The sequence below is a fragment of the Hylaeus anthracinus genome, unplaced genomic scaffold (assembly GCF_026225885.1).
Source record: "Hylaeus anthracinus isolate JK02 unplaced genomic scaffold, UHH_iyHylAnth1.0_haploid 16619, whole genome shotgun sequence".
Lineage (NCBI taxonomy): Eukaryota > Metazoa > Arthropoda > Insecta > Hymenoptera > Colletidae > Hylaeus > Hylaeus anthracinus.
Genome location: NW_026534681.1, coordinates 1 through 16,710, shown reverse-complemented (window position 1 = coordinate 16,710; position 16,710 = coordinate 1). Strand labels below are relative to the sequence as shown.

At 36.9% G+C, this 16,710-nt stretch overlaps 2 protein-coding genes across 2 annotated transcripts; one reads left to right on the top strand and one right to left on the bottom strand.

Moving 5' to 3' along the window:
• Positions 1 to 4: 4 nt before the first annotated feature.
• LOC128892748 (orcokinin peptides-like) lies at positions 5 to 9,235 on the bottom strand (the record flags this gene model as incomplete). The annotated part of the gene is made up of 3 exons (XM_054153288.1): positions 8,815 to 9,235; positions 1,710 to 1,788; positions 5 to 280 (listed from the first exon to the last, which is right to left on the bottom strand). Coding segments are annotated over exons 1-3 (547 nt in total), but the record flags the coding sequence as incomplete, so codon positions are not given.
• Positions 9,236 to 10,318: 1,083 nt separating this feature from the next.
• Positions 10,319 to 16,441, top strand: LOC128892747 (prothoracicotropic hormone-like). The gene is made up of 4 exons (XM_054153287.1): positions 10,319 to 13,918; positions 15,244 to 15,417; positions 15,873 to 16,013; positions 16,280 to 16,441. Exons 1-4 carry the CDS (start codon positions 13,877 to 13,879, stop codon positions 16,439 to 16,441), a joined length of 519 nt encoding a protein of 172 aa, XP_054009262.1. The 5' UTR covers positions 10,319 to 13,876.
• Positions 16,442 to 16,710: the final 269 nt, after the last annotated feature.

Sequence of the window (16,710 nt, the reverse complement as noted above, 5' to 3'; positions counted from 1 at the left end):
CCTATTTGATCCAAGTTCCTCACCAGGTTGCCTCCACCTATTTGATCGAGATTCGCTCGCGTCCCTAGCCAACGTTGGGTCATTTTTCTTCTCAACAGGTTACCACCGCCGATCTGGTCGAGATTCCTCTCAGGTCGATCTTCGCTGTCGTGCTCGTTCTCGGATCGAGAGTGCGACGATCGTTCCTGTGAGACTGATAGCGTCGAAATTGAACCTTTTGGTGATCCGCCACCGATGTAGTGCGATCGATCCCAACCGCGGTCTTCGTTTCTGCTCGAACCTAAAATTATCGAGCAATTGCATTGAACCGTCCACGAGGAACTGGTTCGCCATCTTCCTTCGATTTCTTCAAAGACGAAACGGGACGATACTGACGACGAGAAGCGACGGACGAACACGTGGCTCGATTGCTTTTGTTGTTTTGTTCCGAACGATTATACGTACCACCAAGGTATGCAAGGGGAAATCACAAATTACGCACAAAGGAAAACCACCACAGAATATGCACATAGGGAACTATTATAAAATGTAGACACATGGAACCGTTGGGAAAGTATGTTTACGCGATGTCATTAGTCTTTCTTGTCGTTTAAGAGGAATACGGTCGGTACTGCAACTAAAAATTGACATAGACAAACGGGTTATAATATTTTTTTTTACGCTGTACAAATCTTTATTGGAGAAGATAGAGAGAAACTTTACTTAAGTAGGTCTGGTGAAATTTAATTCTGTTTAAGATTTACCTAAAGTATTTTTTAAAATTTTGTACAGGCAATAAATATTGTATATAAAAGAAAATCATGAAGCTAAAAGACCTAACCATTGTTATGTCACCATCGCGTCGTTAAGTATTTTATTTGATGTTTTTATGACGCAAATATCTGATGTTTTATGTTTGATGTTTTAGCAGAACTTGAGATTAGGATATTACGAATCATTTCGATCGCACCTCATCTCTTTATTAATAGCTTGTGTTGATAATAAAAACGTAAAATAAATAAATAAATAAACATTGGCTATTTTTGATAAATACACAATTATCAACACAAAATCTGAATAAATTCAGTGCAATGATTTTTCCACCCGCAGTAATTAAGTAGCGAAAAGAATGTACAAAAAATATTTCGGAATACATTTCTACGTAATTAATTAATTTAACGTCTTTGTTGCAACAAGCCCGCGGCATTATACGCGTAATGCAAACATTATTAAAGGAAATTATGCGTGGACAGAAGCGAGGCGCAGGTGCATTCAACTGCTGTGCTGTTTCTAATCCTAACCTCGGTACTGCTTAGTACATTTGTCCTTTGAGTTTAACTGCAGTTTACTCTGCAGCGCAAACTTTGAATAATGCCATCTAGCATTTTAGCCACGCGACAGCTACAAGTTCACAAAAGGAAATAGTTTGCGTTCAACAGTTTTTACTTCCATCAAACGACAAGAATTTATGTTTCCCGAGACACACACGAATATGTAGAGAAACCAAGGACCAATTGTGGCCGTGGATTCTCTACGAATAAGATCGTAGCTTGGACAAAAGTACACGAAAGCGAGACGTTCACAATCTCATCGATCATCGAGCAACGTTCCCGTCAAATGACACACTCGACGCCTGAGAAAATCCAATTAAACCCAATCACGATGAAGTAGCACAGAACGAAGAAACACGCACAGGAAGTAGGAAACTAATAAAGCAACGCAAGGCTTACCGTGATCCTCGAGATATCCGCCTAGATATTCCGTTGTCGCTGGTCCGTAGAAATCACGCCGCAAAGTATTCGCTCCAGCCTGCAATCGAACATGTCGTTGTTTATTGAAAATAAGTTTTAGATATTGTTTCGTTCTCCTTTTCGACTCTAGAGTGGACGTAATATGTACCAGTGAATATTTCTAATTGCCATTGTGCAATTTATGACTTACATTAAATTGAGATTTATAGGAACATATCTTTAAAAATGATTATTTACGTTGGGGCAAATTGTCCCGTCTTCTCTGACTATGACCTTTGATTCGTAGGCAAGTCCAGTTTTATGCAATTGATTTCTAAAATAAAAATAAAAAAAAAAAAAAAACCAATAGAATCCAAATAGTGTTATCTAATTCGGTATGAAAATGTATTTTTGAAATACACGAAGGAACGAAGTATTCCCTGGTCATGTAAGATTTATCAACGCTCGGTAATCACAGCATTTTTCCTGTTACTTCGGTCGATGTTTGACCTTTGGTGTTGTATATTACAAAGCACACGTACTGCTATACGCTCGCGTTCGCACCTTTATCATGTTTGTAGATGGGAATCAGTTTCTGGTATGTGATGTTTCGGATGTTTCCAATGTTTACAAATGGGACTCAGAGATGAGGTACACGCAGCTGACCGCGTGTAACGGAACGTGTAATTTACGATCTTTAATATTATTAATGGAACGTCTACCTTCAAAAACGGAACGTCTGGTTCAGTCAGTTTCCGAAAGCTCTAAGAAGACTATTAGTTGTCGCCAGGGAATCGTGACCGCGCTTTCCAATTTCGAACGAACGATCCTAGACCATGTCGAAAAGTTCTAAACGCGAAAGGGATTTGGTCGCACGAAACTGTCCCTCCACGACTGCAGCATGTTGGATTATGTTTCCCTCGGTTTCGAAATTTTCATCAACTTACGAACGAACGTCGGTGCAACCGAGGCACGTAACAAGTATTACACGAGCACCCTACGTGACTTCCGAGGATCCCTTATGAACAATTGTTCCTCGTTTTTGCTCCTTCCGTTGGAAACTCGTATAAACCAACCGAAAATAATTTCCGTCTTCTTCACTTTTTCCACTATCGATTCCCTACGTGTCGCAAAGCTAAGGTGGATAAACGAGAGAGTCGACACCCAATACCTTCCGCCAGCTGCCTTAGGAGAACTTTTGATTCCTTCGGTCGTCAATTCGAAAACCCAGAAGTGAGCAAGTATTCAATGAAAACAGCGATGGATTCGAATGTATCGCGATGAAGCTCTCTACTTTTATAAGTACAGTAATTAGTAATTGGCTTGATACGAAGATGGTAGCTTTGTTTTGATAAATGAAGTAATCATCTTGATACGACGAGAGTAATAACATGCATAGGAAGGATTAAATTTCATCCAATGATCTAACTTGGAATTTTTGTGTTTGTCAGTGGATCGCCACGAAAATATCATCAGTGCGTTAGTAAAGTTAGAAAGTTTTGCCGATGAAAATGAATCCAAACGCGACACCATTCGGATTACTTTCGATTACGCGTCGTAGAAAATTGTTTGGAAATCATTAAAATGATGTACGAATAAAAGTAGTTGAAACGTAGTCGTGTTTGGGCTCATTTTTTTCAGGAAACTTTTCTGAACTTGTTGGCCATACTCTGATGAAGATACAATGATGAATATACAAATTTGAATTTTACATATAATTCTCGTAATAGTCTGAATTAATGGCAGTCCTACATAGTATTGTGATTTTTGATTTCATTTAAATTTTACGCTAGAATTATCCTGTTGTATAATCGTTATAACAGGTTTATTTTTTTAGCGTATAATATCAATGCGAATGGCAAATATTAGTGGCAACTGATTTATGATATCTTGCTCAGTTTTGAGTGCACTAATAATATTTTAACATTTCAGTTCAGTAATAACATTTGAACAATCGGTTAAAAGTTAGATTTCTGATTGCTTTCTAGTAAGTAATATACAGTGGGTGGTAGAATGTATTCGTGCACCCATCAATTTCCCAAAAAATTTTTGTGTGAAATTGTAGTTTCTTAATTTACCTTTTTTTTATAATCAATGCTATTTTACATATTCTCGGAAGTCTCTAAGATATGTAGATATAGTCCAAACAACATTCAATAGTTGATATAATTTGTGAAATTAACAAAAAAAAAATGCGAAAAGTGGGTAAAAGTATAGAAGCAATAAGTCTTTGAACAATTCTTATGGCTAGACCGCGGGTCTTTATGCAAAATAAAATCTTCGCGAACGTGCCTAGGTAAATTTAACCTAAATAGGAATTTATTTTATTCTGCAAATATTGTAACACGAACTCTACTTTCAATCTTTTTTATATTCCTGCATATTGTTTGCATTTTGTAGTTTCTTGCACATTCAAATTTCCTATAAATGCATAAAGATCCGCAGTCTAGTTATGACGAACCATTTACAGTGGAGTTTGTAACGTAAACACATTAGTTTATTGCTTTGTACGAATTAGAAAACATCAAATTTCAAGTGAAGTACTTTTAAAAATGGCTCTAATGGAGGAATTGAAGAAGATCCCACTTCGTATAACTAATAATTTAGTTAATTTAATGCTTAGAAAAGTTACAATAATTATAAGATCAAAACGGAAATCCCTCGAAGGAAGTATTATATACTTATAAATTACTGTAAATTTCTTTCTTTTTTTTAATCAAGTTTTATTGTTTATTGCTTCAATATTTCTATCGATTAATTGTTTTTCTCTTGTTAATTTCACAACTTACATAGCTATTTTTCTCTATCTATTCTAGAGATTTTCGAGAAATATGTAGAATGTCATTGTTTATCAAAAATAAGTTAATAAATTACAATTTTACACAGTTTTTTTTTTTGGAAATTGATCGATGTACCAGTACTTTCTACACCCACTGTAGAACTTCTTTGTTCAAAATATTAATACCGTTACTATTTTTAAAATATGTGTCTAGAGAATATTATACTAAATCTCTTGTTGTATGAAACACATACTGAATATAAACAATGCCTTGAATTGAAGGCCTTCTTTCGTACAAAAAGTTTCCCCCAAGGGTTTCACAAGCCACAGACTGACGTTACTATTTTTAAAATATGTGTCTAGAAAATATTATACTAAATCTCTTGTTGTATGAAACACATACTGAATATAAACAATGCTTTGAATTGAAGGCCTTCTTTCATACAAAAATTTTCCCCCAAGGGTTTCACAAGCCACAGACTGATCCGAATACAGGGTGTCCCAAAAGTCGGGGAGGAGCCGGAAATGGGGGGTAGCTGAGACGATTCTGAACAACAATTTCCTTTGCAAAAATGTTGTTCGAGGCTTCGTTGAGGAGATATTAAGAGAAAACCCCGACCAATCAGAGCGCGCGTAGACCGTTGGAGCGGCCGCGGTAGCGAAGGCTACGCGCTGGCGGCCGCGCTTGTACGCGAACAAGTGACTCGACGTGCATCGAAGGACATTGGGCGCGGCCGCCTAGCGCGTAGCCTTCGCTACCACGGCCGCTCCAACGGTCTACGCGCGCTCTGATTGGTCGGGGTTTTCTCTTAATATCTCCTTAACGAAGCCCCATCCGACATTTTTGCAAAGGAAATTGTTGTTCAGAATCGTCTCAGCTACCCCCCATTTCCGGCTCCTCCCCGACTTTTGGGACACCCTGTATAGCAGTCTCATATAGCTGAACTCATTTTTATTGGAAAAACCTACCAATCGTCAGAATTTAAATATAAATGTGTATTTCTCCTGAGTCATTTTAAATCTGTCGCTCATGTTAGAAGCAGTTTTCTTGTTTGTTAGGAGAGCGACATCCAAATACTTTGGAAAATCACCCGGCTAAGAAACTATCGTATCTCTCCTCGCGTAAGCTATTGAATAGTGCGTTTGGTCGTCCCGCGAGTCACTTGAGTGCCGGTCCCGATCAGTATGCATTGAAAAAGTTTCCTCTCTCTCTCTCTCTCTGTGGAAGTGTGATTCCGCGAACGGGATCGTGTGCGACCGTTTCGTTACCGATTCGTTGTCACCTTCCCTTTTCTCGCGATCGGGGAAAGAAAGTTCGTTACTCCATTACCGTTATCTCGTCCGGCGAGTGCTCCCTCGAGGAGGAAGCACACAGAGTCGAAACGCGCGCAACTTCCGCGAAAAGTTTCGTGCCGCATCAGATACGATGAGGTAAGCAGATAAGAGATAACGAAATAATCCATACAACAGTACGCTACGACACAATTCGCGACCGTGAACGACGTCTTTTCGCGGCCCAGCGGGGTTGTTTTTTGTTGTTTGAGGGAGGACGGGCGTAAATCTCGATTTAACAAGATTTGTTTACTGAGGTTTTTATTTCGAATTTTCGCGAATTTTTATTTCGATTTTTTTTCAATGAAACAGGGATGTAGAAACTAATTTTGTGCCTTTACGCTCGATCGTTGATAGCTGTACGCGATCATTTCGACTTATCATTTCGACGTGTGAAACATTAATTCACCTATTTTATAACATTTAACAACGAATAATCGACGCTAGAAAGAACGGTAAAGTCGCGCAAATAAGAACATTGTCGATTGTTTGGAAGACAGGAACGAACCGATCGCTCGAAGGGCATGCGACATTCAACAGATACTGAAAAGGAAAGGAAAAGAAGATAGATAGAAGAGAACGTGTAAAAAGAAACCAGGCAAAAACCAAGGAGGAAAAAGTTGGACCGAAAAGAGAAGGAAAAAAAGATAGCAGAAGACAAAGCGTGGAAGTATCAAGCGAACTAGGATGCGCGAAGTTAGATGAAAAAGAAAAGAAATAGAAAGAAGAAGACAGCACGTGGAGAAAAAAACCAGGCGAACTAAGGAGCACAAAGTTAGAATGAAAAAAAAAAAGAAATAGAAAGAAGACAGTGCAGTGGAAAAAAAAATTAGACGAACCAAGGAGAGCACAGTTCACTCGCAACAGGGGAGGAAAGATAAATAGTTCGGAGAAAGAGAAACTGAAAAATATAGGTGAATGTAAGGAAGAAAGAAAGAGACATTAACTCGAGCATGGAAAATTTGGCGCGCTCTACTGAGAGCAAAACAACTATATCTGGCAGTCTAGGTAAAGTCCGAGAGTTTTGTGTATTCTTAACACGGGATGTATAGCGAAAATAGCCAACTTGAAAGCGTTGTTTGGGATAGGAGTACGATATAGCGTGGACGCAACAAGTTGCGCTCGTGACGTCCCAGTCCGGGACGTCCCCCTTTGTCCTAACTCTATCATTTTGATTCCTCTTTGGGTATAATAAAAGAAATAATAAAATTATTAAAGATAATCATTTGCATTGTAATTGTTTTCTTAGTTCGAATTTATTGAATTTTTCTATTTTATAGAAAGATGTCGTTTCAGTACCTCGAACGAAGTTTCATTTCGAGCACCTAATTCTTGAATTTTTTTTGCAAAGTCGTTATTCGAAGCTGATATCGTTATTCAGAAATAACGAAATTGGCTTGGCGATAAAACCGAGGGGGAACAACTTTCTCCGTGTGATCCTTATAAGTTTGCGATTGCACGGAAGATAGTAGAAGAATCCTTTATATAAAGTTCCTATCGATTTATAAGTTCGTTCAATTTAAAAATGTGTCCATATTTATCTTTAATCTCGAGAAATAATGTTTTAGAAACGTATCCAGCAAGAACTCTAACTTACATTACGAATGCTGTTTGTATAGAAGCACTTGTGTCAAGCGTTTTTGAATAGTTATTATAAAAAATTTAGTGGATAATTTATATTATGTAAGACACAAGTGTTATATCTAGAAAATCTAATATTATCAAATAATTATTTAGGTAACTTGTAACGAAGCAATTTGAAAAATTATTCTCTTTTTAGATTCAATATCAAGAAAAAGTCCTTGGGTGTAATTTAAAATCATTAGTCAAGATTTGTTGAAAACGAATTAACATATAAATTAATGATTAGTAAGATTAATACCAAGGGAAATGTATTTTATGAGCAAAAAGATGGGTTGGTTTTACACTGTGAACATTATCCAGGGCCATTCTTTATAGCTCCATGCAGTAGTGTGCAGTGAAATAAGTCGGCCATTTCTGACACGCTACAAACGAACTATGCTATACGAATGATCATGTATATGTCAGTTTTATCATCAAAGAAAGAACGTTGCTAGTCATAGGAAAACATTAAACAATATATATATATATATATATATATAAGAAATTTGGCCAAGTAATTTAAAATTATATACATGAAATTAGTAGAATTTTCTTGTCCCTGAATAATATTTGATCATTTTTACTATCTAGAATTTAAATTATACAGTAAAGGCAATTTATATTTCACCAGTTCTTTCAGCCAGCCGTCCAATTAAAAGACTATTGATTATGCTACCTTTGTCCGGTTAACATAGTGCAACCATTTAAATATTCATTGGAGGACTGTTTTTAAATTACAAACAACAAGACACGTTCTCGTAGAACCGATGAATATAAATTATTGTCGAGAATAATATTTATTAAAATAAGCACAAATTCATAGTAATTCACTGTATCGCGATAAAAGGGTCGAGAATCTACCGGTTAAAAAAAAAATCAGCCTAAATATAAACAGCCAATCTTCGAAAATAAACAATCGATAGTTTCCCTATGGGAAAACAATTCACGCGCAAAGGTTCTCTCGAATTGAAGCAGTTGATCGTTTTTGGTGTTACGAGTACAGTTATCAAAGTTAAAAATTAACTACAAAGTACAAATAAAATGAAAATTCCCAAGTTTGAATACACGAAGGAATATGACGAAAAATGTTCCTTATTTAAATTTTAGTTAAGCACGACTTCACATCAGAAGATGATTCAAACTCGCGGGTTTAAGTGTAGTAAGTAGACTACGGATTTTACGAGTTTATGGTGTACAGTTACATAACATGCAGAATGTATGTTGACTATGATCTATTAATTAATATAATAATTTAATATTTCATTTTGTCTAACTGCACACACCTTTTTTGCTTACGTTCAGCATGTATTTGTCATACCAGCTTGAATCGTAAATGCATAGAATCCCGAGTCTAGCGTTAAAAACAATTACCTGGACAGGAACAGCTGCCACCCAAGCGACCACCACCGACATGAAGATCAAGAGAACGGAGGTACAGCGACTCGCCATCGTCAGTTCGAAAGCGTTGATTCCACGGCGTCTATCAAAGGGTATGATGTGGGACGATGTTCCGAAATGATTTTCCAAGGATTGACGTTTACCTGTTCCCGCGCCGGAAAACATTTACCGTGTACCGGTCCTACGCGTGATTCCCCCTATTATATAGAATGCTCGCGCACGGACTGGGGGTGAAGCGGTGTGAGCGCGCATGCTCGGCTACGGGTTCTACCGAACGACACCACCGAAACCCATTAACGCGATCGCCACGTAATGTGTCGAACACCGATTTTCGTGAAAGAACTGCGTCACCTATACGGCGATTATCTATTTTATGATTGTACAAACAAACGAAGCACTATCTGCCGTTCGATGTTTGTTACATTAAGGGGGTATCCTGAATCAGGAGGTCTAAAAGAAGCGGTAGGATGGACAAAAATAATTAATTTTATCGAACTTTTTATTATATTTTTATACATATTTGTGTAGTCTGTAGAAATTTTTTCAACAAGAAATATTGAAATTGTGTCGACTGTGACGCACATTTGTAGACCACCTCACAATTGATACCTCCTATCGGCGGGAAAGATGCAGGTCGTAATTTTGGTTCGTCACAAAAGAATCAAAAGAAATTTTCATTTTCATACATTTTTCTTCTATGTGAACTAAGAAAAACCCGCAAAAATGGTGAAATATGAAATTACTGCAAGTTTGGAAAAAAGAACGAGTTCTTTGGGTGAGAAAAAATCACTTTAACTTGATAAAAAAGTTGGTAAAAATTTTTTTTGTATGAATTTTTTTAGTTCACATAGAAGAAAAATGTATGAAAATGAAAATTTCTTTTGTTTTTTTTTTGTGTCAAGCCAAAATTACGACCTGCATCTTTCCCACCGATAGGAGGCTTTAATTGTGAGGTGCTGTACAAATGTGCGTCACAGTCGACACAATTTCAATATTTCTTGTTGAAAAAATTTCTACAGACTACACAAATATGTATGAAAATAGGATAAAAAGTTCGATAGAATTAATTATTTTTGTCCATCCTAAGAAAGTTCACGAAAAACCGCTTTTTTTAGATCTCCTAATTCAGGATACCCCCTCAAGGGGTTAGTCGCAATCAGGAAAATGAAAACGGACACTTTCTTGTGTGACTTTTTTAAGGTATTAAATGATAATATTTATTAATGAAATTTTGATGTATGCCAAAAAATGTTTTTAAAAACTATAAACAAATTTTTGTTTTCGAAAAAGGTTAATTCATTTCGTCATAACAGGCGATGGTGTGGGTGGTGGCCATTTTGTTTGCGGTGAGCAAGATTTCTCCAAACTTGTATACCTGAAAACAAAAATAAAGGTAGATTTGGAGAATATATTAGACCAACGGGTCTGTGATCGCAGGATTTTGGAAAAAATTAATTTAAAACAAAGTGTCGTACATTTGAAGTTGAACTTCAACTTTCGTTATAAATTAAGCGATTAAATACAGAATAAAAAGAAGAGTATATAAGAAAGGAAAAAATCCTTCGATCAAGGACCCGTTAGTCTAATATATGTATTTTCTACATCTACCTTTAGTTTTGTTTTCAGGTACACCAATTTGAAAAACTCTTGCTCACTTTTAAAACCATCTTTTAAAACAAAAATTCTTTTATAGTTCTTTAAGACATACTTTGTAATATATTTACATCTCATTAATAAAAGTTACCTTAAAAAGAGCACACAAGAATGCGTCCGTTTTCATTTTTCTGGACTGCGACTAACCCCTTAAGTCCAATTAAGTCTTACGTGAAACATTATAGGGAACATTTGTTTTACGTATTCATATATCCCAATTTTTCTTAAAATCACGTGATTGCAAATGGTCCGATGCATTATGTTATTAAAATAAATGTAAGAAATCATTGTATTAAGAATCATAAAATTATCGTTGATAGTTACTGTGAATAATTGCATGAAATAATGTTAGTGTTCTAAATAATCGAATACGTTATGATATTAAAAAAAAAAATTAATTGATTTACTGTAAACACTTTCGTATGCTTCATCTGCGTATTAGTAGGTTATACCTGTTGATTGAAATATATATTTATACGAATGAAAAAATATCTTATGACATAGATGCAACAAATTTTGTGGAATTACATTTAAAAAAAAAAAAAAAAAAAAGAAAACTTAAGAATCACTTATGTGATGAGTTCCAGATGTAGGTTTACGATGTCGTATAGTTCTAACTTGTAATAGATCTTAAAGTAGATAGGGGCATAATACGATGCGAGGTTAACGTAAATTACCTCATTTGTCAGAAACCACGATGACGTAAAAGTATATAGTACAACTTGGCCCTTCGTGACATTAAGTTTGACTCGAAAAAAAAACGGAGAGTTTGCATCTCTGTTCCTAGTCCTTCCATTTATCTATGTTGTTTTTGTAATTCTTGTTGTTGGTGAAAGTCTTCGCAGCTCTTCTCGCGGTTCTTGCATTATTAAAGAACTACATCAGCTAAAAGAACCAGAATAGTCAGAGGAACTACAATAACCGACGAAGCTAAAACAGTTAGAGGAAGTACAACAACTCTAACCCCATTTATGAACCCTTACAGACCACTATCCGACTGTACGAAGGGTTCGTAATTTCGTTTGCAGTTCCTGAGTTTAAAACTGTTCCAACACGTCAGTAACGAACGTCAGTAAAGTATGTTGGGCACGGAGGCGTTGGTTATTCGGAGAATCTGGCTCCCGAATAGTCGTGTACTTGAAATGACCTTCCATTGGTGCTTCTGGCGACGCCTACGAATGCCGGGAACACACTCTCATTCGGTCCAACGGATTGGAAGCAATTTTTTTTTTTTTTTTTGCAAAATAGAACGAGGTTGGAAAGTTTCGCCGTTTGTTCCGTGACGTGTTGTTCCGCGACGTGTCGTCCCACGGAAAATAAGGTTACGAGTATCCACGCAGCCGAGTCCCTGGAGATCCCTAACAGGACAATCGTTTTCGTTGACCTCGCAGCTTTTTAACTTTTTCCTCTATCTATTTATTCATAATATCTTCTACAGAGTAAGCATTTCAATCGTTAGTGTTACGTGTCGTAAACATTTGTAGTACAGGAATTTCAAGAAGCCAATCCGCTGCCATTTTGTCCAAGTTCAAATTTTTAAAGCATGCAGAATTGATGTTTGTAAAATCGACGTGCGTGAAGCTTTCAGGGTGAAAATTTAATGACTTGTAAAAAGCATGGTATTCCAGCCATGGGCGAACCAAATGTTGCTTATATTTTGCACCGGCTTGTAATTTTTAACAGGAAACATTTTTGAAGCGCCATGTCACAACTTCTAGCTACGTAATTAAAATTCAACGAACAGTTCATGATTTAAAGAAACTGACGAGTATATAATATTATTAATTCGCATTTCATTTAACACCGTTAATCTAAAAATACCACGAGGAAAATGTAATCTTTCCTACGGATTATTTCGAATTGTGTAAACCATCCCCCGTACCACCCTCAACCACCAAAAATTATAGAATCCAAGCTGCGTCCTCGTTTGAAGGTTCTTCAAATCCATGAAAATACTCTCGATCCTCTTCAAGTGATTGTCAAGATTCTCTCAATCGAAATTAAAATTTGTCCAAGCATGGTCGTGCTCGTGGTCATTTCCATCGGGAGCTTCCGCAGTGACTCGATGGAAACTTTAGCGTGTTTCGTTGCAATTGGAAGCTTTTTATCTTCGATGTTGTTGTTTTTAACACCTCTCGTCCGATCGAGCGAATGCATTCGCGCGTATAAATAACGAAAACAACGACGGTTGGACGTTCAGAGAGGGTTCGCAGGTAATATGCCGCGGGAACGGCCGTAAGTACGCGTCCCATCGATCTGGTACGTATCTGGTGCAGAAAATAATTCCCTGGCGGCCGTGAAAGCCGAAGTTGCGTGCATAAGTGCGTGTCCTGCTGTGCGTGTGTCCCGAATTAAATTACTCGCGACTCATTAACGCGACGGTTGCCGCGCAGATTTTTGTTAGGAGGCCTCGGGCGCCACGCAAACAAATGGGGGGCTCGTACGGGAGTTACTTGCAACACTTTGTCACTGTAACCCTTTGCTGTTCTATGTCGAGTGAGACTCGACAGAGTTGGAGTGAATTCAGAAAATCTGGACTGCAAAGGGTTAAAAGCTGCGTATACCGTATGAAATCTAAGATATTTAAGCCGAAAGATGAGCACGGCAAGCGAAGAAGAAGCACAATAACTCCAATTTACGTGACTGAGATAATTGCAAATAGCTGAGTAATCGGGTTGTTTAAGTTTATACGTAGTACATAGAATTATTCATTTCGCGGCAAATGGGTCACTTTCGTACTCGACGTCAGGGATTTAATTCGAATTGAAATATATTAGAGTGTATTAGAATGTCCAGGCGAAATTAGAGGAGACTCATGTCGCCATTTTATTGTTTTGGGAATTGTTTAAATACTAGGAGCCCTCGAAGTTAACAGTCGAACAACGTCATTATTTTGTTGCTCTGTCCATACGTAAATGCTAGTAAACACGAATCATAGCACGTGTACTGAAATTGATATGTTGACGCGTTACACAGCGATACCTGTGTCGTGGGACGAATAGGACGATAACTGACAGCAACCAAAGGTGATTTCAGCTGTCTGACAAAAATAACTGAAGAATTTTGTGTTGCAATCTGGGAAAGACGGATCCATTTCAATGAATCCGGGCCCCTGTGACAGGTAGTTTTGTAATTGCGACAGCTGTCACGCATGGACAAAAACTTCATGTTAGGGGCACGTCCACCCCCGTTTGAAGATCGTGTGACGCTAATGGATTTATTTATGTCGAAAAGGAAGCGTAGATGTTTTGATCTAGGGGTGCTGGAGAGAGTTGGGGGTGAATGAGGGATGTGGTGGCCCATTTTGTTTCCCTAATTCTCCTTATATAAAACTCCGCGACATTCGAAAGACCTTTATTACTCAAGCATCGACTAGCATCTAATGAGATTCGTTCCTATCGACATGAAAATCGTAATCGCTTACGTAAGTAAGAAATAGCGAATTATACTCGAAAAGTGAAGACATGCAGTCGGTGTAATAAGTGTTCGTACAAGAACCAATTCGAAATAAAACTTCAGATATTTATTTTATTAATAAATTTTAGAGGAAGAAATAATTAACCAACATTCCTACATATTTTTAGACGAGATTTTTGGTAAATTAAAGTCTATTACTTTTAATCTTAACTTCTTATTTCTTTTCTTATTAATTTTATTTTAAACTGGTTGCTGTACGAATACTTCTTACGCTGACTGTACGTGAAATCGTACCGGTGCAGATTTGTGTAAAATTTTCTGACGCGTGGCAAAACTTTAACAAATAATTTTGCGAATATTCTAATTAAAATTTTGCTTAATCTTTTAACAGTGAACATTGTAATATAGATGTATCTATAGTTGACAATCTAGAACTCTCATTTCGAACGTGAAATTTTTGGAAAAGAATTACACTTTTTTTAATTTGATATCGAAAGCTGGTCACTGTTAACTTCGATACATTTTCGAACACGATTGACGAATGTTTGCTTTGTACTTTCGACAGCGTCAAGTGTAAATATTCTGTATGATTGTAAACATAATTTCAATTGGAAACATTCAACAACGCAGCCACGGCCATTACCACGTAACTATTTTTTTTTTTTAATAATGCAACAAAAATACGTGGAGAAACGTTACTTGAAATTGAATTGTCATCAGCGATTATCTAGTTTTATCAGTCGTAATCAGGTTCGGTCGAGTAATATACAGTGGTATGGTTCCTGCTTAATTTGATTTGAAATAAATTGATGTATTAACTGCTCAAGGTGTTAACAGGAAACATTTTTGAAGCGCCATATCACAACTTCTAGCTACGTAATTAAAATTCAACGAACCTCCAGTTCATGATTTAAAGAAACTGGCGAGTATATAATATTATTAATTCGCATTTCATTTAACACCGTTAATCTAAAAATACCACGAGGAAAATGTAATCTTTCCTACGGATTATTTCGAATTGTTAAACCATCCCTCGTACCACCTGTTGGTGATTCTTGAAATTTCACATAAATTATCTACCCCACAATCGATTTTTTAGAAATGTAAAAATGGTAGTAAGATTATTATTAATTTCAGCTTTAAAATTATCATCGAGTTTAATGTTTCTTCTACTTTTGCTTGGTAATTGGTAATTTGTCGCTCGTAAATCTTTGTTTATCGTTTGTTTGCCAGAACTAATAAATAGATGAATCGATTGAAGAAGTTTACAATACGCATTCCGAACGTTTTTATGAAATGTCCGGTGACAATATAGCGCCATTTGTTGTTCAGGTTATGCTATACGCCCTTGAAGTCGCCGAATTGATGCTGGCAAGCAGTGAATGGAGCTTGCAGACTCTGAACATCGATACCCAACCGGAGAGCTATGACAAATCGTGGAACGACGAGGACCTATTAATCGAGAGGCCGTCGTTCCACAACAATAGAATCAATGTCAGGGCCAGAGTGAGTATTTTGAACTAAATAAAATATTCTTTACCTTTTTGTCAAAATATTCAAACAAACAAAAACCAACATGTCCATTTTTACGATATCCATTAATTTCTTTCTTTGTATTACTTCACGTTCTCTTCATTCTCTAAAATCTCCATTAGGGTTGTAACTAATTTGTTCGGAGTCCACCGCCTCCCTATAGCTCGGGTACCTCGGGATCGCTAAACCCGTACTGTAGCTACGATCAAACGTATCTACAGCCCCTGAGGCTCGAATACATAAGAGATACATAATTTAATACAAATAGCTTTTCTCCTCACGACAAAGTTGAAAATTTCATTTTATTTATTGTCTAGCAGTTAATATGGATATCTTGCTTGTTATGGCCTCGTAAACAAATTTATTATCGATTCTTCGTGTTTATTTTAAAAATAAAACCAACCGAAATACTTTGGACATGTTTACAGTCTAGCTGTTCATGCGAAACGGAGTTCGGGCACAAAAAGTATCTGGGATATGGATTTTACCCGAAATACCTGAGCGAGTCTGCTTGCAAAAGACGCACTTGCCAAGATAAATTTCATCGTTGCAAGCTACTCAGTTACTCGGTATGACTATGTAACTTCAACGAATCTGTCTAGTGTAAGGATAAAAAAAAAAAGAAAAAATATTTCTGTAAACTACGAGTCTGTTTAGTTTCTTTCGTCTTAATACAAGACAAGTCTCAGTCTATTGCTGTTCTTCAAGCTAACCCTGAATTTTCATTAGTTCGTGCCAATTCTTGTATTTAAAAACGCATAAACAGAGGCGAAGATAGTTCGATTTCAGTTATTCGAAGAATGTTATATTAAATTATCATTTTTTTCTTCTGCAGGTATATGTTTTGCAGCAACGGCAGGCCTACGGGGCTCGATACTCGTACGACAACGCGTTGCAAGAGCCGGAACTGCCGGAGTGTCTACGCCAGGATTGGCAACCGAAGAAGGTGGAAGTGGCAGTCGCCTGCGTGCCTGACACAGGCAGCAGACAGAACTGACAGTTCCTATTCTTCTGAAATCGTATAGTCTAATCGTATATTCCTATTCTTCTGAAATCGTATATCTAATATATAGGTACCTATAACAGTGATTCTAGCTAACAAGTAACGATTTTTACGCTTTAATCAAATAAAATTTCAGTCACATCGATGATACATGTTGTATCATCAATGTCATATTTATTACGTTTACCATTAAAACGAAAATTTGTCTAGTTTTCGCTAAAATTTTATCGAACCATTACGAATGGACCTGTCGATGTCTGCAC

What these genes read in the sequence shown, in the direction of transcription:
- LOC128892747 (XM_054153287.1), top strand. Translation starts at nt 13,877, where the DNA reads ATGAGATTCGTTCCTATCGACATGAAAATCGTAATCGCTTAC. An exon ending in GAATCAATGTCAGGGCCAGA is followed by an intron (nt 15,418 to 15,872) that starts GTGAGTATTTTG and finishes ACATGTTTACAG; the next exon opens with TCTAGCTGTTCATGCGAAAC. An exon ending in GCAAGCTACTCAGTTACTCG is followed by an intron (nt 16,014 to 16,279) that starts GTATGACTATGT and finishes TTTCTTCTGCAG; the next exon opens with GTATATGTTTTGCAGCAACG.